We start from the raw sequence: 25,162 nt of genomic DNA, 5'->3' as shown, positions 1-25,162 counted from the left end.
AAAATCTTTCTTGTAAAAGCCCATCTCCTTCCATACACTCTCTTCACCAACTGAGGCACTAACTCACACCTCTCCTCAAAAGCAATGAAATCTTGTCACTAAAGCCCACGCAGTATTTTATTCATGTTGGTCTTCTCTCCTAACTAGTGAGAGCTTTCTGTGACCTTCCTAATTACTAGGAAGAATGCCATCTATCCTGAGTATCTAATACATTGGTCAATATCAAACATGCAGAGTTCACTTAATTCTACTATCTCATTTTCTAGAAAAGGAAACAATGGTTCAGGTGAGTATCATTTTCTTGGTCAAGGAAAACCAGGGCCAGAGCATTCCTTCCTGACACCAGTCCACTGATCAAGCACACCCTCCTAACTACCCAGCTGGGGACACCAGCAGCACAGCACTAGCATTCCAGGAATGCTTCTGAATAAGATAGAAGTCTGAACTTCTGAATAAATCAGAACTTAAAGATTCAAATATGATTTATTTCAAAGCAGTCTCTCTGGAAGCTATGCGAATAGCTCACTGATGTTACAACTGATTAGAGGAGCTTTATAATTTCTCTTTTGAAAGCGCCGTTGGGGCCAGTTCACCAGAAAATCATAATCCTTAAACTTAAGCCAATTTAATAATCATATATCATTTTACACTCCAACTGATGTCACTCAGTTTTTCCATTCATCTTATTCTGTGAAATTAAATGACCTTTAGCCATTTCAAAAACTTATATCCAGCTTCAAAGCATCAAGATGATTTCATAAACATTATCACTAACGATACTCAAAGAGAATATAACATGCCAAAAGATCAGCTTAAGATGTTTGAAATAATGATGGCATTTACAAAGTTCATAACCTCTTTGTATTCCTTCTGCAAATAGTCTGTTTATATTCCTTCTCTTCCCAAAGATAATTTGAGATAGCTTTATTGCTATTTTGAAAAAAAAAACAAAACCTGTATAATTATATAAATTGTTTTTAAAGGATTATTTTTAGTTATAACTCAGGCAATCATGTAACTACTGAAAACTCTCTAAAGCTTATTTAGAGGATACCCCAAAAGACGAGCATGTCAAATAGCAATGAATATATACTGAAATATGCATAGAAAATTGTTTTAAAGTACATATAACAGAATGTAAATGATGATATCCATTGAGGGACAGGATTATGAGACAACTTTAATTTTTCTTTATTTTTGGTCACCTGGACCTTCTTACATTCCTACTAAGAATATGGAGCATTTATACAATAAATAAAGATCAAACATATACACACACATATTAACGTTCCAAGATCTAAGCAGTAAGGAAGCTTAATCTAAATTTGCACATCTTAATATTTAAGAGCTCAAAGTTTGGCTCAGGAAGAAGGGTATGCCTAGATACTACAGAGGCAGAATTTAAAAAGAATCTTAACGTTGGGTTTATCTCACCTCCTTGCCCTTCTATATAATTCTACCACTACCCATACAACTCAAAAAAGGAAACCTTGCCTATTCTAAATGAGCCACTATCTCTCAAAATGTTTAAAGCAAATTCAACAGTATTACATTGTTGATGACCTGAAAATGGGTCACCCCCCACAACTGATTATAACTGTCTTATGCAATGTTCCTTTGGAGGAAACAAGCACAGCTTGTACAAACTAGATCTACTTCCCTAAGAGAAGATGGTACACATCTGTAGGTATAACTAAGTTCTGAAAGCACACAGAAAGGCAAGAGAAAAATTATGAAGAAGTTAAATCAGCCTAGTCATTTGTCCGAAGCAATTTCATATTACATCATTAATTTAAGAAAGTACATAGGCTTCTGTTGTGTCATTAGTGAATAAATAAACAATGCCTGAAGTTTAGACATGTTTACTTTGAAAGTTATGATGAAATAATTACATTGTCTGGAAAAAAATATGTTAATAAGGCTTGAGAAATAAATCCATTTCTATAGGATATGTAATTGCTTTTCTATATAGTTCACTGTTAAACAGCTATATTGTTTTCTTTCTGACTAGGAATTTAGGGCTTAAAGCTAGATTCAGCATGCCAATTTTTAGTCTTTAATCAAATGGACATATAAGAAATATATTCGAATGAATTTTATGGTTTACACATTCCATTTGTAAAGATTTAAAGATCATACCACTCAACTACAGAAAAGTTCAAATGCCTGTATAGAAAGAATGGATCAACGGGGGACAGGCAACCACAACGTAACAGAAAAGCACCCCCCCACCCCCAGCTGAGTAATACCACATTCCATCACTCTGGAATGAACTGGGAAGGACCGCTGCCCCAACCCTACAGGTATTAAGTCAGATATACTCAGGGATTATCTCACAGCTCCTTTCCTATTGCAGCAGCTGATAACCCTACACCTCAGAGACCCTTGCAGCAAGGGGGAAATTTCCAATTCAATCATTCAGAAAGAAATCTTCTCCATTCCTGAGCTTAGAAAAATCATCCAAGGGACCTTAAAAGGAAATCAACTTATTCTTAAAATGAACACCAAGAGTTCCTGGCGTAAGAAGGAATCTCTGTACAGCGCAAAGCTTGAGAGCAGCAGGGTAGCAGATAGTGGGAGAACCTGCGGCATTTGAGGATGATCCTACCTTCTCCACATTACTGATCTTAGACAGAAATGTGGAGGCCTACAATCAAAATATAAAGCGGAGGACGTCTTTGGTCCACCTCCTTAAAAAACAAAACAATGAAACAAAAAACCTTTTTGTTGGAGGGTGGGTGGGGTGGGTGGTATCTAAACGCCAAGAGACCTGGCGTTAGTTCCAAAGACAAGCCCGGAGCAGCAGCAAGATGTATGGACCCTGGCAATTCTGACCACGAGGTCCAGTGTCACTGTCTGAGAAGGCATAACATATTCCAATTTTATTTTTTTCTTCTTTCTTAAAACTGGTCAGTATTTTATTATATTTCAGACTCATCTTTTAGAATGAAAATCTTAAAACCTGGCTTAAGTTAGCTGAGTTACTACCATTCCACCATCTCAAAACCTTTAAAAAGGTGTCGACCTTCAATCCGATGTACCTCTACAGCATCTGATGCTGAAATGTCTAAACTGTCACTCAGGGCCTTAACGGGGGTGATGCGTTAATAATATCGCCAATTAGGGCAGAGAGAAGATGAAGGAGGAAAGAAAAGTACCTCTTTATACAATCCCACTGAGGCTCCTACTCTACTTTCTTCAGCTGTTCAGGGGGCTAAAAGGATGAGGAGTAGAGAGAGCGGAAAAGGGTGATTTCACTGCTAGGTACCCACAGTTGAAGTGAACAAAAGCAAAGGAGGATCTAGAGAGGATTTTTAAATGACAGAATTAGAATAAACACTATGTAACATTAATTCCAACAATCTAGAAATTAAAATGAGATTTATGATATGTTTATTATTTTACTGCTTAGCCTGAATAGACAGTGGGCCTTAAGATCGTTTAATCTGACCCTGACAGGAAAATCTAGTTATAATCATTACAATCATGCAAAGGGTATATTTCATCATCTGTCACAACGTGAAGTCCCACAAAAAGTCACTGATTAATTAACTGAATTTTTCCTTTTTAGGCTTTGGTTAAGTAACCATTTCTGGAATTATCTCCCACAAAATGTAGGATTTTTTTTTTCCCTTTTCTCTTTGCTTTCAAAACTCTCTAATGTGGGGCGCCTGGGTGGCTCAGCCGTTAAGCGTCTGCCTTCGGCTCAGGTCATGATCTCAGGGTCCTGGGATCGAGCCCCGCATCGGGCTCCCTGCTCAGTGGGAGCCTGCTTCTCCCTCTCCCACTCCCCCTGCTTGTGTTCCCTCTCCCGCTGTGTCTCTCTCTGTCAAATAAATAAATAAAATCTTTAAAAAAAAAAAAAAAAAACTCTCTAATGAGAGAAACTGAGTAGTTACATACCTATAGATGGAGATTTGAAAGGGTATTTATCAGGAAGATCCACTCTAACTTTCCATACTCCACCTTCATATGGTGCTGAAATAAAAGTAAAAATGTTAAACATTAGAACTGTGCCTCCACATTAAAACATAAACCCGAGCGTAAGTGAATTATTAAATCCTACTATCTTTTGAAAACCTTGCAAATTAATTCCTTCAGAGTCAGGGACCTCATAATCAGTAGGTATTCTATGTTCAGATTAAAGTACTTTCCTTTAAAAGATGTAGAGTTCGAAAATAAGCAAAGATTCATTTCTCCCCTATGTTTAACTGATTTTTTTAAGTATTAAACACTACTCAATTAGTTGGTAAGTAACAGCCTCCTATTTCAATCTGCCCCGTTGACCCACCCCCTACCAAAAACAAAAAAAATTTCCCCAAAACCATCCATGTTGCCACTCATTAATAAAACAAAAAAGAAAAAAACAGTACTCACAATTTGTGTTTAATACTGTCACACAGAGATAAAAGAGAAAAGCATATGAAGTAATTATGGTAAGAGCAAGATTTCCTTACTGGTTCTAGAGTTCCATTAAATTTACTGTTCAATTACTACACATACCTCCACTGATATTCTCATTACCTATTAATGAGTAGAGAAAAAAAGAAACTGAAAAAGAAGAACGCATATGAACGTGTACTTACTTCCTTGTGGTCCATAAAACTTCACTACAAATTCATTGAGTCCTCCCAGGATCGTAACCTCATGCTTACTCTCAATGCTAAGGTGGAAGGTAAAGGAAAGTACACAGGCTCTATATTACCTGGAAGAACTAAAGATGATATCCCCAAGATATGCTATGTAAAGTGTTACCAACATTTGATATGAAACTGATAAAATATGAAATATACATAGTCATTCTGGTCATTTAGAAGGGAATATACACTCTTATGAAAAGAATGTGAATGAGCTTTAGAATCAGAGACTGGTGTTCAAATCCCAGGACTTAGCAAGCGGCAAGATGTATTGGGTTTGTGAGCCTACACAACATAATAATGTAAGCTCACTCCCCAAGCCTTTGTTATCTTTGTCCATCAGGAAACACCACTTCATAGGATTTCTGTGAGGATTAAATGGGTTAAGTATGTAAAACACGTAAACTGCATTTTGTAAATCAAAAATAGGCACTGTTTTTTCTCCCCTCTGTAGTCTCTCCTCCCCAATCTACCCCTAGTGAACCTTTAACATAAACTCCATTATTCCCTTTAGTCAAATTCAAAAACTTAGCAAAATACTGATTTTCTTAAATTAGAAATACTATGCTCCTAAAATTATGGATTTACTTAAGCCAAGTCCCCACGTGTTTTCCCCCTGGCTTAGAGAATAATCAAATAATTAGTGATACCACCTTGCTACAGGTACCGTTAAATGCAAAAGAGCAGCAAAACCAATCAATCAATCAATCTTGTCTGTAGTCTTTATTTTCACCTCTCTTTCCCTCCCTTCCAAACCTCTCTCCCTACTTAGACTGGCCTCTAGTTTCTGGCATGTTCTGGTGCTCTAATCACAGAAGTAACACACTTGTGTGTTCTCTTCCTCAGAAACTTATCCGTCCCTGAGACTCTTACATGTTTAACTACTAAGATTCAACTCTAAAAGCCAAACCAACGCATATCAGTAGAGAAGAGGGCTACTGGTCTAATATGTACCTGTTTTAGATTTCTTCTTTGTGGTCTAAACAAATAACCCGGGAATTTTAGGTGCTGGGCTTTGGGGGGCCATCAAATCTCACAATGAAATTAGACAAGAAAACCCCAAACAACCAGATATGATAAACTGGTCTCACCTTTCTCCATCAGCAGTGCAAATCTCATTTTAACTACAAGTACTATTACACCAAAAACAAAGAAGCTAAAGAAATTTTAAGATGTTCTCTTACATAGAGAAAAATAATATTTTTAAAGATATGAAATTACATATTTGGCTCTCCTATCCTCTGTCTTACAGGCCACAGAACAGAGGGGCTGGGTGTACTTTTGGCAAAGTCCTTACTCAAAAGCCTTGAACAGGGACACCTGGGTGACTCAGATGGTTGAGCATCTGCCTTCGGCTCAGGTCATGATCCCAGGGTCCTGGGATGAGCCCCACCATCAGGCTCCAGGCTCAGCAGGGAGCCTGCTTCTCCCTCTGCCTCTCCCCCTGCTCATGTTCTCTCTCTGTGTCTCAAATGAATAAGTAAAATCTTAAAAAAAAAAAAAAAAAAGCCTTGAACAATCTCCACTAGAGATATTTAATTAAGACAATTTAGTCTATGCTGGGGGGTGGGGGGATGGGTTAGCCTGGTGATGGGTATTAAGGAGGGCACGTTCTGCATGGAGCACTGGGTGTTATGCACAAACAATGAATCATGGAACACTATATCTAAAACTAATGATGTAATGTATGGGGATTAACATAACAATAAAAAAATTTTTAAAAAAAAGACAATTTAGTCTATGCTAATCTGATCTCATTCTTTTCTAAATGAAAACTGTTTTAATAGCACACACAATGAAAGGACTCAAATAGTATCCATGCTGGAAAATAGGCTTCATTTTTTCACTTGGTCAAATGACACATACATGCATGGTATACTAAATTCTTCTTGACCGGTCACCCTCTGACACCCAGCAAAATATTCCAAAGCTAATGCTAATGAAATAAATAAAAGTACAACAGGTTAAAATTTGCTTTAAAACAAAAAACAAAAAAAAGCACCTTGAGTTAGAAGTTAAATCTAGTTACAATGAACAAAATTAAATATAAATAATAAAGCCCTTGAAGAAAACAGACTTTAAAAAATAATCCTGGGGTGAAAAGCCTTTCCTAAGAGTGATACCAAAGCCAGAAACCAGAGAGGAAAAGATGAGCAGATACAAGCACACACACACATTTAACACTTTTATATTGTAAAAGACAAAATTAAAACAAACTAAGAAGAATAAAATTACAGCATATGACCAAAGAATGTGAATTAAAACATAAAAGGTTATTACAAAGCAGTAAGAAAAATTAAAGGGGCACCTGGGTGGCTCAGTCAGTTAAGTGTCTGACTCTTGATTTCAGCTCGGGTCATGAACTCAGGGTTGTGAGATGGAGCCCCAAGTCGGGCTCCCCACTGGGCAGGGAGCCTGCTTAAGAATCTCTCCCCCGCCACCCCTTTTCTCTCCCTGCTCTGCTCCTCCCCTCCTTGGAAAAAAAGAAAGAAAAAAGAAAAATTAGAAACACCTTGACAAAGAAAAGACCAGAAGAGCCAACAAAACGAAATGAACAAAATTAAGCTGAAGTTTAACTCATTAGTTTAAAAATAAGACATTGTTCACTAAAAATTGATAAAGATGAAAGAGCTGATGAAAACCTAATGTTCCGTGGAGTATAAATTCCTATTCCTGAGGATAAATTTAGCACTGTGTTCCAAAACTCAAAATAAATTTATTCTTTTATTCAAATTTCACTTTTATGAAGTTATTTTTAAAAAAGATAACCAGCCACTGCTGGTGGGAGTGTGATACAGTTTCAACCACTTTGGAAAAGTGCTGATGTGGAAAGCTACACACATGCATACCCGATGCCCAAGAGCACTTCTCCCACTAGACAGGCATAGCTATGATCACCAAAACACAGGTTTAAGAATGCTCATAGCACTATTTATAATATCCAAAACTTAGGTTACAACCCAAAGGCTCATCACCAATGAAAAGGATAAACTATGGTTGTCACCCTACAGAATATTGCACAGCAATAAAAACTGAATTGCAACACTTAGGTGTATGAGTCTCCCAGCTATTGTAGTGAAAGAAACCAGGTACCAAAGAGCACACATGATATGATTCCATCTATACACATTTCAAACAGGCTAAAGGAATCAATGGTGTTAGAAATTAGGATAGGAGTTACCCTAGTGGGGACTGTGATCATTGCGAAGCGGTTGGAGGGGGACTTCTAGGTGCTGATTAAACATTTACTGTTCCATTTAATCACTGAGCTACAAAGATTTGTGGACTTTTCACATACATGCTCTTGTTTAACAAAAAAGACAAAGTGTATCTGAAATGTGCAAATATGTTTACTGGAATAGGTGAAATTTAAAAATGAAAATTAAGTATTTATCAAAAGGAACTGATTAAATGGGTTATAAGCCATTTTATACAACAGGCTGCCACTACGTCTGCTAGTGTTTTCTGGTGCCCTCTCCGCACCCAGAGCTCCTCCAATGTACGTTTCTGCTCAACTTGAGGTATCCAGAAGCAGGCAACTGAATAAAGTAATACAGGTAAAGACACCCCAGTCATTAGACAAAACCAAATAAATTCACAAGGATAATGAAAAGAGAGTGTAAGGTAGAGGATTCAAAGAGTTTAATAAAAAGAAGTCATAAACTCATTTTATAATCTAAAATTCTGTAGAAGCAGCATTCCCCATTAGTGAGAACTAATTCGCTATGAATAGCATTGATGGATAGCAATTACTCTTAATCAATCATTTAAAATTATGAGTTATCCACATGGATATCTTTTCCAGAAAACTGAAGATATTTCTATTCTTTACATGGATGCAATAAATCTGGGTTTCTTCCATTTTGTGATCTGAGAGTTAGTCCATGCTTTTATCTACTTTCCAAAGAAAATTCTCCTTTCCCAACAGTCATGTTCAAATGAGATTAGAAGTCAATGCTCCAAACCTCCCCTTTCCCACGATCCCTGGTACAACCCTCCTGTCAGATACACTGGGTCTGTCTTCAATTACACATTATACTGTAAATTAAAGAGTTCTTATAGCCCGTTTCATATGAAAAACTAAAAGTAAACTGAATGAAACCTTTAAAACTCCTACCAAGTTGGTAAAATGAAGAAGCTGTGCTAAATTTATGCTGCCTTAGAATGGTACAGACAACTAAATCAGATGGAAAAAAAGAATTTAAGTTTAGTTGAAAGAAAAACACTGCATTAAAAATAAGCCATTTCATCACCACAAATGAATGACTTGCCCACAAAAAATATAAAATTACTTGACTGTTGTTACCATGTGTATTTATGGTAGAGGCCACGAGTTTCTTTCTCCTCTCTGCTGCAAAGTCAAGGGCAAATGAGGAAGGAAGGCAAATGAGAAGGCAGGTTACAATGACAAAAATAATGATCTATTTCTGAGACGTGCTGGTCAGGCTAGTAGACTGGCGGGAACTCACTAGAAGGTGTCTTGATTACTTTCTCAGTTTCAAAGCTTGGACACAGAAAATATCCTTCAGATACTGTTCTGGTAAACATATGTTAAATAAACTCATAAAACCACATTTTACTCACCTGTGATCTAAGTTATTCCCAAAATACTGCTTTTTACCTTTTTAGCATTTCACTATTAAGGACTATCAGCATTTTCAGTAGAATAATGATTAACATTCCCAAGAGCCCAAGTTCATTTCATTTTTAAAATGCCAGCCACCCACCACCTTATTTTCCCTGAGTGGCATTATGATTACACAATCTAATATTTAAAGGTTAATGCCAAACTGTCAAGAGATAACTGACATTCTTGGCAAAACGTGTCTATCGGGATTTTAGAAATGATTTTTATATAGTTCTGGAATTTTCCAGAAAGGGAGCCAAGGGCTAAAAGCCTGTGCCACAGGATTGACGTTAACAGGTCAAAGACCTAGGAATCAGACAGCATTGTTTCCTAAGTTTACTGATAATGAGCTTATAAAATAAATGAAGGGTGGCCTCCCTGAGCTGTGTCCATGGAAGTAAGGGACTGGGCGTGAGGAATGCACTTCTGTGCAGAAGGTAGAAGCAATTCGCGTGGCTCTCTCTATATACGTTCAGACCAGTCTGTTTCCAACTCTCCTTGAGATGAATCATACTACAAACGTTGAAGAAACTTGCCAACCTTTATTTACTACCTAGTATTCTTGATAAAAACGTGGCATGTCTATAAACCCATTAATGTGCAAAATATCACAAAAATAATACTTTTGGGATTACGTTTATAAGGAATCCTTCTGCTTTAGAGACATACATTGAAATATTTACTAATTAAACTATATGATGTCTAGAATTTGCCTCAAAATAAACCAGTGTGGGAGGGGTTAAAAGAGAGGTATAGAAGAAATGGTGTAAGCTTTGAGGTGGGAATTACTGAATCTGAATGATGGGTGCCTGGTGGGGGGGGGGGGTCATCACATCACATTGTTCTTTTACGTTTGAAATTTTCCATAGGAAAAGTTCTAAAAAAAAGAAAAAAAAAAATTAAGAATGTAGTCAGTTACTGGAACTTTAGCATTCAACAAGCATTAACAGTGCAGAACTAAACTGCTATAGCTCTCTTTTTTATAGGTTTATTTAGAGAGAGAGCGCACACGCATGTGGGGAGGGGCAGAGGGAGAGAAACTCAAGCAGACTCCCCACTGAGTGTGGAGCCCCACACAAGGCTCGACCGCACAACCCATGAGATCATGACCTGAGCTGAAACCAAGAGTCAGACACCCAACTGAGCGAGCCACCCAGGCACCCCACAGCTGTTTTGTTTTGTTTTTTTTTTTAAAGATTTATTTATTTATTTGAGGGAGAGCACGAGCGGGAGAGGGGAAGAGGAGCAGAGAGCAGACTCCCCACTGAGCAGGGAGCCCAATGCTGGGCTCGATCCCAGGACCCTGGGATCATGACCTGAGCCGGAGGCAGACACTTAACTGGAGCCACCCAGGTGCCCCTCTGCTTCTCCCTCTGCCTCTGTACTTTTCCCCCACTCATACACTCTCTCAAACAAATGAATAAAATTAAAAAAAAAAAAAAAAACTTATAAAATGATCCAACATTTTTTTCCTGAGGTCCAATACTTAGTCTGAGGAAGAAAAAAAATAGCAAGTGATTCAGTATGTAAGAGAACAAAGACTTTTACTGAAAGAGAAGAATACTCTGCCAAGACAGCAAATCAACAAGTGACATTCTAAATGAGTCAAATTGGATTCAAAAGGATAACTAAGAAAAATCCAACCACCCTGAAAGAAGATGAGCATGGCTTTTGTATATCTATAACAAATAGCCTCTGGGCAAAATAATACACCCAACATGGGACTCTAACTCATCACCCCAAGATCAAGAATTGCACACTCTGGGGCACCTGGGTGGCTCAGTTGGTTGGGCAGCTGCCTTTGGCTCAAGTCGTGATCCCGGGGTCCTGGGATCGAGCCCTGCGTCAGGCTCCCTGCTCAGCGGAGAGCCTGCTTTTCCCTTTCCCTCTGCCTGCCGGTCTGCCTACTTGTGCTCTCTCTCTGTCAAATAAATAAATAAAAAATATCTTAAAAAAAAAAAAAAAAAGAGTTGCACACTCTACCGACTGAGCCAGCCAGGTGCCCCAATAATTGTAATTTAAACAAAAGTACATCTGTAAAGAAAAATGGTCATGTACAATAACAGAGGCTCCTGAGTGAGAGGAAAGTTTAAATTAAAAAAAAAAAAAAAGGTTTTGGGGCACCTGGGTGGCTCAGTCGTTAAGCGTCTGCCTTCGGCTCAGGTCAGGATCCCAGGGTCCTGGGATCAAGCCCCGTATCAGGCTCCCTGCTTGGCAGGAAGCCTGCTTCTCCCCTCTCCCACTCCCCCTGCTTGTGTTCCCTCTCTCGCTGTCTCTCTGTCAAATAAATAAAATCTTTAAAAAATAAATAAATAAATAAATAAATAAGGTTTTGAAAGGTTTGTATTCTTTATATTAGGAGAGGGGAAGACTGTTACACAAAAGACAAAAAATAATGAAAACAGCAGAAATAAAAGCTACCAAGAAAATAAGCATGGGGAAAAGGATGCAAAGCAGTAAGAGGGAAGGAAAAAGCCTTCTACTAGTGATGAAATAAGTAAGAGCATATTTTTATCATTTATCTCAATCTGGGTGTCAATAATACAATGTCAAGAGCAATCAACAAAACAATATACAGGTGTCATATCTCCTAAACTCAAGCAATTTTATTACCTATATCCCCCCACAAAATATTTTAAGCTTTCCACATGAAGTGACAGAAATCTATTAATATTAAGCTGAGCTACAGAGAATATAGTTTTAGCATCTATTAAATCCACGAAAGATCACAGTCTTTATTAATAGTTGGTTTACTAAATATTCTACAAACCTCCCCCACACAAGAGCCATAAGGCAAACAAACACTACTCTTAAATGCCTGCCTCTAAGAAGCTTAAAGTTGAGCAAGCGAACATGACATCTGTACATTAAAGAGTAAATGCAAAAACAGTTTGCTACTAGGGTTTAGAGTAGGAATAGATTTCTTTCAGTCTGTGGGTAAAGAGAGATGGATTTACACAGGCCTTAAGAACAGCAGGGGATGGGGCGCCTGGGTGGCTCAGTTGGTTAAGCGACTTCCTTCGGCTCAGGTCATGATCCTGGAGTCCCAGGATCGAGTCCCACATCGGGCTCCCTGCTCAGCGGGGAGTCTGCTTCTCCCTCTCCCGCTCCCCCGTCTTGTGCTCTCTCTCTCTCACTCTCTCAAATAAATAAAGAAAATCTTTAAAAAAAAATAAAAAATAAAAAAAAAAGAACAGCAGGGGAGGGGTGCCTGGGTGGCTCAGTCAGTTAAGTGTCTACCTTTGGCTCAGGTCATGATCTCAGATTCCTGGGATCGAGCCCCGCATCCGGCTACCTGCTCAGTGGGGAGTCTGCTTCCCCCTCTCTCTGCTCATGCTTGTTCTCTCTCTCAAATAAAATCTTAAAAAAAAAAAAAAAAAAAAAAACCAGCATAGGATTTGGATATGTGGAGGTGGGAGAGGCATTTACAACAAAACCAGAAAAGCATGGGATATGTCCACAAAATGAAGACCACTACATTTTTATTTTGATGAGTGGACCACAGGGAGTGTAAGAAAGTAGGCCAAGACCAGATTACCAACTGCCCCAAAGCATGGATTTTATCTGGTGAACAGAGCTAGTTGGTTATTTCTAGGCACAGCATATACAACTGGGCTTTACACAAATATAACTGAGCCATGGTGTATACAACCAGCTGAAGGTGTGATTGAACAGTTAAAGCAAAAGAGCAGAAAAGAAATGTTCAAGGCCAAAGGACGCCTGGGTGGTTCAGTAGGTTAAGCGCCTGCCTTCAGCTTGGGTCATGATCCCTGGGTCCTGGGATTGAGTCCTGCATCAGGCTCCCCGCTCAGTTGGGAGCCTGCTTCTCCCTCTACCTGCCACTCCTCCTGCTTGTGCGCTCTCTCTCTCTCTCTCTCTCTCGCACGCGCGCACGCTGAAAAATAAATAAAATCTTAAAAAAAAGAAACGAAACGAAACGAAACGAAACGTTCAAGGCCTCAACTAAGGTAACAGCCATGGGAATGATGGGAGAGATTAGAGACTTCACAGGCTTTGCAACTGACTAGATACAGCACAGCTAGTAGAAAACTCCAGCTCCAGTGTTGCTAGAATACCTCATTTTCATGAGAGATCAAAAAACTAGATTTCTAAGCCAATATCCTAATTTCTAAATGCAAACAGAGCACACGTGCTCCAATGTCTCTCAGTGAAGCCTTCTGGGACCAGCCTACTTCCACTTACAACCACATACTGCTACATTGTCACCAACTAATACACTATGTATTTTACTTTATCACTTGCCTCCTGCTACTACAGTGCAAGCTTCCTAAGGGCAAGGATCGTCAGGTTTGTTCACTGCTGCGTTCCTGGAGCCTAGAAGAGTACCTGGCACATAGTAGGCACTCAATTAATACCACATTAAATGAACACATGAATGAAGCTGCAAGACAGGCATGGCCTGAAACCCAGTCTGAGATCTAAGTATAGTTTTAGCCTTGTCAGACAGGGAAGGTGATACTATTAACAGCAAAGAGGAACACAGGACAGAAGGAACAAGTTTTTTATGGAAGATGCTAAGTTTGGCTTTGAACACAAAAACATGTAAAGTATAAATGGATAAACCAAGTGGCGATATAATACAAGCAGCTGGAAAACTGGTGATTTAAAAGGAGTCACCTTGTAAATCACTTAACTCTCAGCTTGTTTCCCAATCTCTAAAAAGGAGGGGGGAGGGGACTGAGGAAGGATTACCACCTCATTCCCACAGATGCTGAAGATGAAACACCAGCAAAGAAAGGTACCTGGCCCAGCATCGGACACAACAGGAATTCAATATTTTTAATGTAAAAAATATACAAAACTGACTAGTTTCCACAGGACTAAAATTGACTTAAGCAACAATTTTTTTTAATATCTAAAAAATTGTTTTCTTCTACATTCTTGAGACTCTCCCTCCAAAAAAACCACCTTTCTTAGTGTTATTATGAATAATGGTAGCTGTACAGAACCACAAAATACAATGATGCCACGAGGAACTAACAAGGCCTACACTTATTTTCTGAAATAAAACTTCCCATACTGTATGCTGAAGGCACTGGCAGGTTCTTTTCCTAGTTGTTGTTGTTTTTTATTATTATTATTTTTAAAATAATCTCTACACCTAACATGGGGCTTGAACTCATGACCCCAAGATCAAGAGTCCCATGCTCCGTTGACTGAGACAGCCAGGCACCCCCCTATTTGTTTGTTTGTTTTGTTTTTAAAGATTTTATTTATTTATTTAATTGACAGAGACAGCAAGAGAGGGAGCACAAGCAGGGGGAGTGGGCGAGGGAGAAGCAGGCTTCCCGCCGAGCAGGGAGCCCGATGCGGGGCTCGATCCCAGGACCCTGGAGATCATGACCTTAGCCGAAGGCAGTCGCCCAACCAACTGAGCCACCTAGGCGCCCCTAGTTTTTTTTAAGCTAGATTTGAGAGCTGTCACTGGTCTACCATCCTTTAAAATGTTATCTGTGGGGGGCTCAGTTGGTTAAGAATCCAACTCTTGGGTTTCAGCTCAGGTCATGATCTCATGGGTTGTGAGGTCGAGCCCTGCATGGGACTCCACACTCAGTGCGGAGTCTGCTTGGGGATTCTCTCCCTCTGCCCCTCTCCCTGCTCTCTAATAAATAAATAAAATCTTTAAAAATAAAATGTTATCCGTGGTAGGTTATAAAAATCAGGTAACCGAAGTTCATTAATTAAAAAAATACATTCTAAAAAAGACATTCTCCAATAAATAAAACTTTTTTCTTTTTAGCTGTTCGCAGTTTTACAACTAAATTAGTTGGCTATAGCTGCCAATAACCTGAGTGATGGAGGTATCACTTATTTAAAAATGGTCTTTTCAGGGGCGCGGTGGCTCAGTCGTTAAATGTCTGCCTTCGGCTAAGGTCATGATCCCAGGGTCCTGGGATCGAGCCCCGCATCGGGCTCCCTGCTCAGCAGGAAGCCTGCTTCTCCCTCTCCCACTCCCCCTGCTTGTGTTCCCTCTCTCTCTCAAATAAATAAATAAAATCTTTAAAAAAATAGAAATAAAAAAATAAAATGAAAATGGCCTTTTCAAAATAACTGTATTGTCCAATATACTGAACACTTAAAGACTCATTATCTAAGGGATAAAAGGTAGCATGTGTTATTATTTTCTTAGGTAGCATGTAAAGTTTTACATAGTCAAAAAATTTAAACAGGGAAGAATAAGGTTAAACAGCAAGCATGTTCATTACCACCTAACAGGCTATAAATCACACTAGCCCAGAAGAGATCTTTTTCCCCTAAAGTGTTTTCATTTAAAGCTTCCATGTTATAAATAAAACTAACACTGGCAAGATCTAAGTAAATTTTTTTTAAATGGGAAAATCATCATAACTTTGCTCTTCTCAGATGCATTATTCTGCTACCAGATTCCCAAATAATAAAGTAAAAAATTCAAAAGAAAAATTAAGTCATAAGTCACAAAATAATTTTTTCAAATAATTTTAGAAAAAGTATATCAGAAAGATATATAGGAAATCTAAGCCCCACTCCACGCCCAACAAAATGTTTTTTTTTTTTTTAAAGATTTTATTTATTTATTTGACAGAGAGAGAGAGACAGCGAGAGAGGGAACACAAGCAGGGGAGTGGGAGAGGGAGAAGCAGGCCTCCCGCGGAGCAGGGAGCCCGATGCGGGGCTCGATCCCAGGACCTGGAATCATGACCTGAGCCAAAGGCAGACGCTTAACGACTGAGCCACCCAGGCGCCCCCCAACAAAATGTTTTATAAAGCAGACTTAGAAAGTCCAATAGTCAGAGATGACCCAGTTGCAGAAAAAAATAGAGAAAAGCGAAGGGAAATATGGGAAAATGATGCCATTTTGAGACCAAAAAAACAGTCAAACAGAAAATTTAAGTTCATATTCCAGTTAAGCACCTCAAAATATTTAGAAGATTATCAATTAAACATAAATAGCTCTTTAATAAGCTTCACTGCTTTGCTATTTTATGGCAACTGCATTTACTTTTAACTAAAAATGTACAAATCCATGTACATAAATTAACAGTATGTTACATTTAATTAGTCTTCAATAACTCATGAAAGGTAAATCAAAAGCTTAATTTTAGGGGTGGCTGCTGGCTCAGTCAGAGCATGTGACTCGATCTCAGGGTTAAGTTCGAGCCCCAAACTGGTTGTAGAAATTAATAATGACATTATGGCTATTTATGTAAATGTCCTTATTTTTAAGAGGGGCCAACTGATTTATGTAGTTGTTAAATGATGTCTGGGATTTGCCCTAAAATATTTCAGAGAGGAAACAAAGAAATGTGTGGCAAAGTCCTGATAATTGCAAAGTTTTAAGTGACAGAGATTAATTGTACAGTTGGAAAATTTCATAATAAAAATAAATTATTTACTTTTATTTAATTTCCAATACCTATCATCTCGTCTTTTTTTTTTTTAAATCAGAAGGTTGTATATATCCGGGGCGCCTGGGTGGCTCAGTCGTTAAGCGTCTGCCTTCGGCTCAGGTCATGGTCCCAGGGTCCTGGGATCGAGCCCCGCATCGGGCTCCCTGCTCAGCGGGAAGCCTGCTTCTCCCTCTCCCACTCCCCCTGCTTGTGCTCCCTCTCTCGCTGTGTCTTTCTCTGTCAAATAAATAAATAAAAAATCTTTAAAAAAAAAAAAAAAAAAAAAAAAGAAGGTTGTATATATCCAACTACACTCTGCTTCTATGGAAGGTGACACTCATTGTCAAGGAACTAGTCAGACATCCAGTTTAAAATCTACAGATTTAGAATACAGCTTTGAACTGCAAAGAAAAAATAAAGACTTAAAAGATTCTCAAGACACAAGACACCCCAGAGACATCAAGTTCACAACGAAAATCTAAACAAATGATCTAGAAAAAAAATTTTTTTTAAACTTGGGGGCTGGGGCCCACGTGGGTGGCTCAGTCGGTTAAGCGTCTGACTCTTGATTTCAGCTCAGGTCACGATCTCAGGGTCATGAGATCCAGCCCCACATCGGGCTCTGTGCTGGGTGTGGAGCCCACTTAAGATTCTGTCTATTCCTCTCCCTCTGCCCCTCCCTACTCTCTAAAAATAAAATTTGGGGGAGCGTAATTTTTAGAAGTAGGACACATTAAAAGATACTGGTACCTAATTACCACTTCCAGTTTTCCTGTTCTCAGATGGAGGTAGATGAAACCACCGTCCACATGTCAGAGAAATAAACAGAAAGAACCCTGTCATTCCAGAGGCAGACTACCTAATCACAGTAGGCTGGAGAAGAAAAACAAATGAATCACAACCATAAGGATGACAACTGCACCTGAACTTGAGAACTTTGAAGTCAAAGGCAACATATAATTTCCCCATAAATGATACAGAAACACACAAATAAGCCCACTGGCCCTCTGCAAAATCCTAATGGAAACATCTATTTAAAACAGACCCTATCTCCCCTTCTGGGCTGCATGCTTCTTCTCTGTGCCATCCAGTTCCAGGACAAAGTGCATCACGAAGCAGCTCCTCAGCAAGCTAAATTTAATATGGCTTTACGGAATACCTATGCAGTGTATTTGGTATCCATGCTTCCAATGTTCTTCTCTTCTCTAATAATCTTTGAAAACTTTACTTCCTTTGTTTTAAATACAGTAGACCAGTTTTCATCGTAACACTTGACATGTAGATTGCAATGTCACTCAATGAAAACAGTTAAGTGAAGTGTTTAATAATCCCTACCCACATTCTAATCAAGGCATATGTGAATCATTTACAGTTAGCAGTGACTTTTTTTTTTCTTTCTTTCTAAGTAAGCTCTATGCCCAACATGACCCTGAGATCAGGAGTCCCATGCTCTGCTGACTGAGCCAGCCAGGCGCCCCAGCAGTAACATTTTTAAAGGAAATATTTTCTTTACCACTCTCCAAGTGACATATATTATTACTAATAACCGCGAAGTGTTGTGTAAAAATTAATAAATACAAGCAGTGGTACCCACTCTACAGATGAAGATTACGGTAAAGTGAAAAACAATGGATCACAGAAAATGAGCAAGAGGAGATCTTAGGTATGTGGTTATCTGTTTCTTTTTATTTATAAAATAGTCAACAAATCTCGGAGAGATTCAGGTCCATAACCCAGGGCATGACTCTTTTTCCTTTCCTTCTCCATACTATTTATGAGTTTGTGTCTCTAGACACTAAGAATTCCCCACAGTAATTTTATAACTCCAATAATCTCAAGAATTTCTTAAAGCAAGCAAGTTCGTTCAAATTCAAATATATATGCCTGTAAACCCAGAGGAAAGGGAAAAGAGAACACACATGCATATACAAACCATTAGTTTGCCCTTACAAATCACTGCACTAAAGCTCTGGTCACAAGTACCTCCTCATTCCCTAGTTTTTTCCAGAACATGAAGCACAAAAACCTGCTGTTCCTTTTACCACTCCATCTTCATTAGGCATAGCAGATGCCAAATATTAGTAACACCTTAACCTCGATTTCATAAAAATTAAACAAGGGAAGAGCGCAGCACAGACTCAGGCTTCTTAAAGCACAACATGTGCAAAGGACTAAGTAACAGGTTCAAGATCATTGTCATGATTTTATACTGAATGAAGCAGAACTACAGATGCATATATGGGATAGAATGCTAAGTTAAAGCAAGGTCCACCGATGCAGAAAATGCTGCATTCCAAAACAAATGAATATGTATTCACCTGAGCTTAGTTTCTTTTTTTTTTTTTTTTTTTTTTTGAAAGATTTTATTTATTTGACAGTGAGAGATACAGCGAGAGAGGGAACACAAGCAGGGGGGTGGGAGAGGGAGAAGCAGGCTTCCCGCTGAGCGGGGAGCCCGATGCGGGGCCCGATCCCAGGACCCCGGGATCATGACCTGAGCCGAAGGCAGACGCTTAACGACTGAGCCACCCAGGCGCCCCTGAGCTTAGTTTCTATTACCCATTTGGAAGACTTATCAGAGGTAGCAGCAATTATGTGTTGGAAGTTTATTTTTTAAAGATCTTATTTATTTGACAGAGAGAGCAAGCACAAGCAGGGGGAGCAGCAGAGTGAGAGGGAGAAGTGGGGCTCGATCCCAGGATCGAGCCCAGGATCCTGGGATCATGACCTGAGCTGAAGACACATGCTTAACCGACTAAACCACCCAGGCTCCCCGTGTTGGAAGTTTAATAAAGGATTAACAATGTTAAAAAAAAAAAGGGGGGGGGGATTAAAATGTAATCTGATGTAATATGGAAAATAGCAGTGTCTTCTTGATTGAAATTCTGCTAAAAACTTTATGAAAGGGTAGTTAGTGGGCAAATACCCTTTTTGATATGTTCAAGTGGCTATTATAAGCTATCTTTATCATCTTCATGAGTAATTAGGATGAAAGAACTTGGATGAGAACTTTCAACAGAAACTGGAATGTTGCTTTTTTCAAGAGTCCATAGTGAAAATAAGCAAAAGAAATGAAATATTAAAATGGAAAAAAAAAAGTGCTTTTAAAGAAAACACCCTACCATAATAAGAAAATAACCCCAAAATGATTAGATAAGCAGAAAACCCTTGAAAGCCAAGAGTTGGGAGGTGAAAAGGGGACGGCACACTAGGTGTGCAATGTGATATAGCGAGCGTGGCCGGAGCTGTTTTAAGCATCAAATTAACAGGTGACAGCACTGAGAGAGGACGCTTTCTCGCCATGCTAGCAAGACTGATCAGTCAAGACCCACAGAAATGATTAACATGCAGTAAGAAATGGGCTGTCAGGTACAATTAAGAAGTATGCAAATGAGGGGCGCCTGGGTGGCTCAGTTGGTTAAGCGACTGCCTTCGGCTCAGGTCATGATCCCAGGGTCCTGGGATCAAGCCCCACATCGGGCTCCCTGCTCAGCGGGAAGCCTGCTTCTCCCTCTCCCACTCCCCCTGCTTGTTGTTACCTCTCTCGCTGTCTCTCTCTATTAAATAAATAAAATCTGAAAAAAAAAGAAAGAAGTATGCAAGTGATAAATAGTGATAGGGAAGCTCGCCTAATACTTTAAAGTAAAAAGTCTGAGGTTTAAGTACACAAACAGTAAGAAATAAAGGCAGTATTGTTATGAGGTACAGGAAGGAAATTAAAAATCAAGTTTCTCACAAGGAGTGCTTCCTGAATAATTAAACAATGTGGAGGGGAAAAAAGTTTGTTTTCTTTTTTTTTTAGCAAAACAAGAGAAAACAAACCTAGACACATACAACAGTGGGTGTATATATAGTAAGAAAATTTGGCATTGAAAAGGTGACAAAACTATTAGGTTTCCTTCTCTCATGTTTGTACCACGGGGTCAAATAGGACTGATAGGTTCAGATGCCACTAAGTGAGACAAAAGTTGGCTGGTGTCACCACCGCAGGGCAGAGTGCTGTTCTGAGAACACCATTCGATACAATTAAATAACCTCCACTGGTGAAGTAGAGTTTTAGGCTTTTTTCCTAAATTGTCTTTTAAAATGTGAGTGCGGCCTAAAGCGGCCTTCCCATCCCCTTATCCTCTAGTCTCACTGCCCAGATACCACCAGTTTATTTTATATAGAAATGTTTATACATACACACATTCACATCATCACATACACACAAGTGTAAAGTGTTCTGTAAACACCTTTCTCCAAGTAACACATGGAGGACATCTTTATCAGTACATACAGATCTGAGTGCCCACCCCTTAATGCTTGCACAATATCAAAGAACCATAACTTAAGCAGCCATTAGTGAACAGGTAGTTCATTGTCAGTTTTTTTTGGCTACTGCAATGTCACAATGAACACTCCAGCACATCTCTATTGCTATACTTTTTCAAGTTTATGTTTGCAATTTCCAGAAGTGGAACTTCTGGGTCAAAGGGATATATTCTGATAAATGTCCTTCAAAAAGACTCCATCCAGGGGCACCTGGGTGGCTCAGTCGTTAAGCGTCTGCCTTCGGCTCAGGTCATGATCCCAGGGTCCTGGGATCGAGCCCCACATCGGGCTCCCTGCTCAGCGGGAAGCCTGCTCCTCCCTCTCCCACTCCCCCTGCTTGTGTTCCCTCTATCGCTGTGTCTCTCTCTGTCAAATAAATAAAATCTTAGAAAACAAACAAAAAAAAAAAAACAAAAAGACTCCATCCAGTTACTTTCTAACCACCATTACATTAGCCAACTTGTTTTCCTCACACCCTCACCAATACTGGTATTAAAGCTTTTACAGTGAAACAAAGTTCATCTTTAAACACCACTGCAATTGCCATCTGCACCTCAAATTGCTGTTCACCAATTCAACTGCAGCCCTGGCTGGGTCCCCCAAGGGAAAAGGATCCACTCTACTGACCTTCCTCTTGCCTCTCTAACACAGCACCTGCATGTGAAGGTGACCCTTAGGGATTCATTAACAAAAACGCACTAAGATATGAAGCACCTTTCGTTAGCTATTTCAAAGACAAGACTAGCCAATTAAATCTCACGTAACCTATAAGATAGGTTAACTCCAGAACCTGAGCTGAAAACGGTGAAAAAAAGGCAAGAGTTTAGTCTGACATGGCATCATTTAATTAAATAACAGGACTTGTATTTTACCTACCTCTCTAAATACATAAAGTATTTGCACTTCTATACCTCTGCCCCAAAGAGGATGTGAGGTTAATTTCTTATTTCTTGGGTAGACCTGGTATTTTAAATAGCTCCTTATACCAAACTACTTTTGCTATTAAAGCATTCAAAATAATGAATACTCACAAAAGATTTACACAGATTTACACAGAATATCTCAATAACAGATATTTAACATTTTAAGAAATGTTAGTCTCCAATTTACTAAAAGCCATAGTTTACTCTTGAGTACTTAAAACAAGAGATCTTGTAGGAAATAATTCAAACATAGAAAAAGGTACTTACCTTCCATTATCTATTTATATACTATTTGATTTTCTAGTTACAAATATTATCAACTGACTTTCTCATTATGGAATATCAGGATTTTCACTTTACCCCCACATTCCCTCTCCCTATCCATGGAACACAGGTTTTGCGCCACTGTTGATCAAACTGATATTCAGAGATTACACTCCTCTAATGACCATGTAAATATTACTCACTGTTGAGACATACAGACATATAGTATATGACCAAGTCTTTCTTTTCAGTATTTTTCCCCCAAGGAAATAATCACTGCCTTAAACTAAGCAAACAAGAAACCAATGTATCTATCATTAATCTGTCCCTCAACTCGGATAGAACAGTCTCAACATGTTTAACACATCGAGACGAGTATTTGTATTTGAATGTTTTCCCTCACAAATTTACCCTTCTCATTCTTTGGCTTGATCAGGGAGCATGCACTCCACTCCTTAGGCATATGCTGGCTGGATGGCCAAGAAGGGGACTCACGAATATGCTAGCAGAAGGAAGCCAGAAAGGGATTGATCCCTGGCTGCAATGTGCCCAAGAGTAATTAAGAATTTTTCTGTTAAAAAGGATCCACTAACATCACTTTAAAACAAATAGAAAATATTCAACATCTCCACTCTTGAGACGATGAAATCTCGGACTGCAGAGTCACATGTTGGAGACTGACAGGACACCAACGTAGTGCCCAGCCACCTCTCTGCCACTCGGTTTCACAAAATCACCTGGTTTTGAAGTTTCCCTACCTCAAAAGAAGGGAGCTTTTTTCCAAGAACACAGAGTTTATAAGAAAATGAGTTCAGAATTCTAGTGGTTAGAGGAGTAGACTCATTAACGTGAATCTCAGCTTGATCGTTTACTTGCCGTATGGTCTTGGGCAGGTCACTTGAACCTCTGTGTGCCTTTGTTTTTCTCAATATAAAGGAGGAATATAGTAAATACAAGATTAAGGAAAGGCTGAGTATTCGCTATTATTAATACTCCAAAAACCACATCTGCAGCTTTAACAGGTTACATCTATCATTCTAGTCTGCCTTGGTTACTAACATACAAAACTGAAATCACATCTCTTAAATCGTTAAGAGTTATATATATGAGTGACTTTTTACCTTTAATATGCTTAGATTTTTTTTTTAAAGGGGGGGGTGCAGAGGAAGAGGGACAGAGAGAATCCCAAGCAAGCTCCACACCCAGCGTGGAGCCCAATGCGGGGCTCAATTCCACAACCCTGAGATCATGAACCAAACCAAAATCAAGAGTTGGATGCTTAACCGACTGAGCCACCCAGGCACCCCTGCTTAGATCCTTATTATATTATGTTAGCAATTACTAATGAGGGGATTATTAACCTATAACTTGTTCCCAAAATGGCATTCTGCCCAACTTCTATGCTGGTGAAGTCCCTTTCCAATTTTTTAAATTGCTACTTACCCTTTTTAGTCACAAATATTAACAGCTACCCCTGTTAGCATTCAAATGGGATGAGTACTGTTCTAAGCCTTTTGACGAACTCTGAACCCTCACATCAGCCAGGGAGACAATTTACTATTACAAAGACAGATTCATACCACGTTCTTCTTCTCTGCCTTTCCAGCCACACTGGTCTTTCATTTCCTGAAACACAAGCAGCTCTCACCCTCCTCAGGGACTTTGCAATGGGCTACTTCTTCTGGCTAGCCCTGACTTCCCTGTTCTACAGAGAACTTGCTTCCTCTTATCCTTTACGGTGTGTCTCAAATGCCACTTCCTCAGATACCTTTCTGATCACCTGAAGCACACACCCCAACCGATCCCCAGTTATTCTCTACCTACATCCGTTTCTTTCTACGTAGGTCTTAACCAGAAGTACTATTTTGTCTGTTTACATCCTCCTTCACCTCCAACAAAATTCAAGTTCCAAGAGCACAGGAACCTTATCTGACTTGTTCTTTGCCTGGATTACAATGAGTGCTCAACAAATACTGCTACATGAATAATGTGAAAAAATAAAATTAATAATGTGAATGGGTGCCAGGCACTCCGTTAGACAGTGGGATCTGTAAATAAGAGAGTACCCACCCTCAGCTCAAGTTCTAGTGGGAAAATGGCAAGCAAACAATTATCAAACAGTGAGTGCTATGGTAAGAGTTACCCAGAGGGGGGTACCTGGGGGGGCTCGGTCGGGTTGTGTGGCCGCCTTTGGCTCAGGTCATGATGGGGGATCCTGGAATTGAGCCCTGCATCCTGTGGCACTTCTCCCTCTCCCCCTCCCCCCTGCTCATGCTCTACCTATCTCTAATAAAATACACAAAGATGACCCCCAAAGCTCAACTCAGTATCAGCACATAATAACCAAGAAGAAAAGTGTTCGAGCCATCTGAAGAAGCCAAACTGAATGTACTTATATATGTAAAGAAAAAGGTAGCAACAGAAAGGTTCAGCCCTGCAAGCACTGAAGGAAAAGTTAGAGAAAAAGGTTGGCAGGGGCCACTGAAGAAACTGAGCAGGGGACAAGGAGCTTTTGCTCATAAAACAGCTTTCCGGTCACAAGGGATCTCTCCATTACAAGAAGATGGCATCATCAGATTATGACAAGCCATTAAACATTTAATTCATCTCTTTGTTTTTGTTCTGATTCCTTCTCAGATAACCTTCTAGTCATGGTATGGGCTGCCTGAGATGTCCGCCTGTAAGGAGACAGCACAATGGTGCATGCTGTACATAAAATACAGGCTTTCCAATTTTACCTTTCAGACTCATGAGCTTGGTTAATCTGAGGCCAGGGAGGGGGTCTGCCCTTATTTCACCAGTTATATACTTGGAGGTGGGGAGTTTCTCTCCCAACAAAGGAAGAGGTTAGCCTGATTTCAAACAGAGAAGAAAAATGTTTAGGATTTAAGAAAAACACTTGAGGTGGATCTGACAGATATAGAAGGTGAAGGAAGAGGGCTGAGCCAAGGATAATTCTAATATTTTAGAAATGAGTTATCTGGGGATGGCAATACCATTCAGCAAGAG

General features: G+C 39.3%; 1 protein-coding gene across 3 annotated transcripts in view; it reads right to left on the bottom strand.

Moving 5' to 3' along the window:
• Nucleotides 1–25,162, bottom strand: part of UBE2H (ubiquitin conjugating enzyme E2 H) — a 107,491-nt gene that overhangs the window by 39,935 nt on the left and 42,394 nt on the right. For 2 of the 3 annotated variants that reach the window (XM_032401578.1, XM_032401579.1), the window contains exons 2-3: nucleotides 4,587–4,663; nucleotides 3,904–3,978 (exon numbers count right to left, since the gene is read on the bottom strand). In XM_032401578.1, the coding sequence (XP_032257469.1) occupies nucleotides 3,904–3,978; nucleotides 4,587–4,663 (152 nt within the window). Of the gene's footprint in view, nucleotides 1–3,903; nucleotides 3,979–4,586; nucleotides 4,664–25,162 lie in introns of those variants that run through there. The other variant, XM_032401580.1, reaches the window with a different exon arrangement.

The sequence above is a fragment of the Phoca vitulina genome, unplaced genomic scaffold, assembly GCF_004348235.1.
Source record: "Phoca vitulina isolate PV1807 unplaced genomic scaffold, GSC_HSeal_1.0 scaffold4, whole genome shotgun sequence".
Classification (NCBI taxonomy): domain Eukaryota; kingdom Metazoa; phylum Chordata; class Mammalia; order Carnivora; family Phocidae; genus Phoca; species Phoca vitulina.
This window is presented reverse-complemented; position numbering and strand designations above follow the sequence as displayed.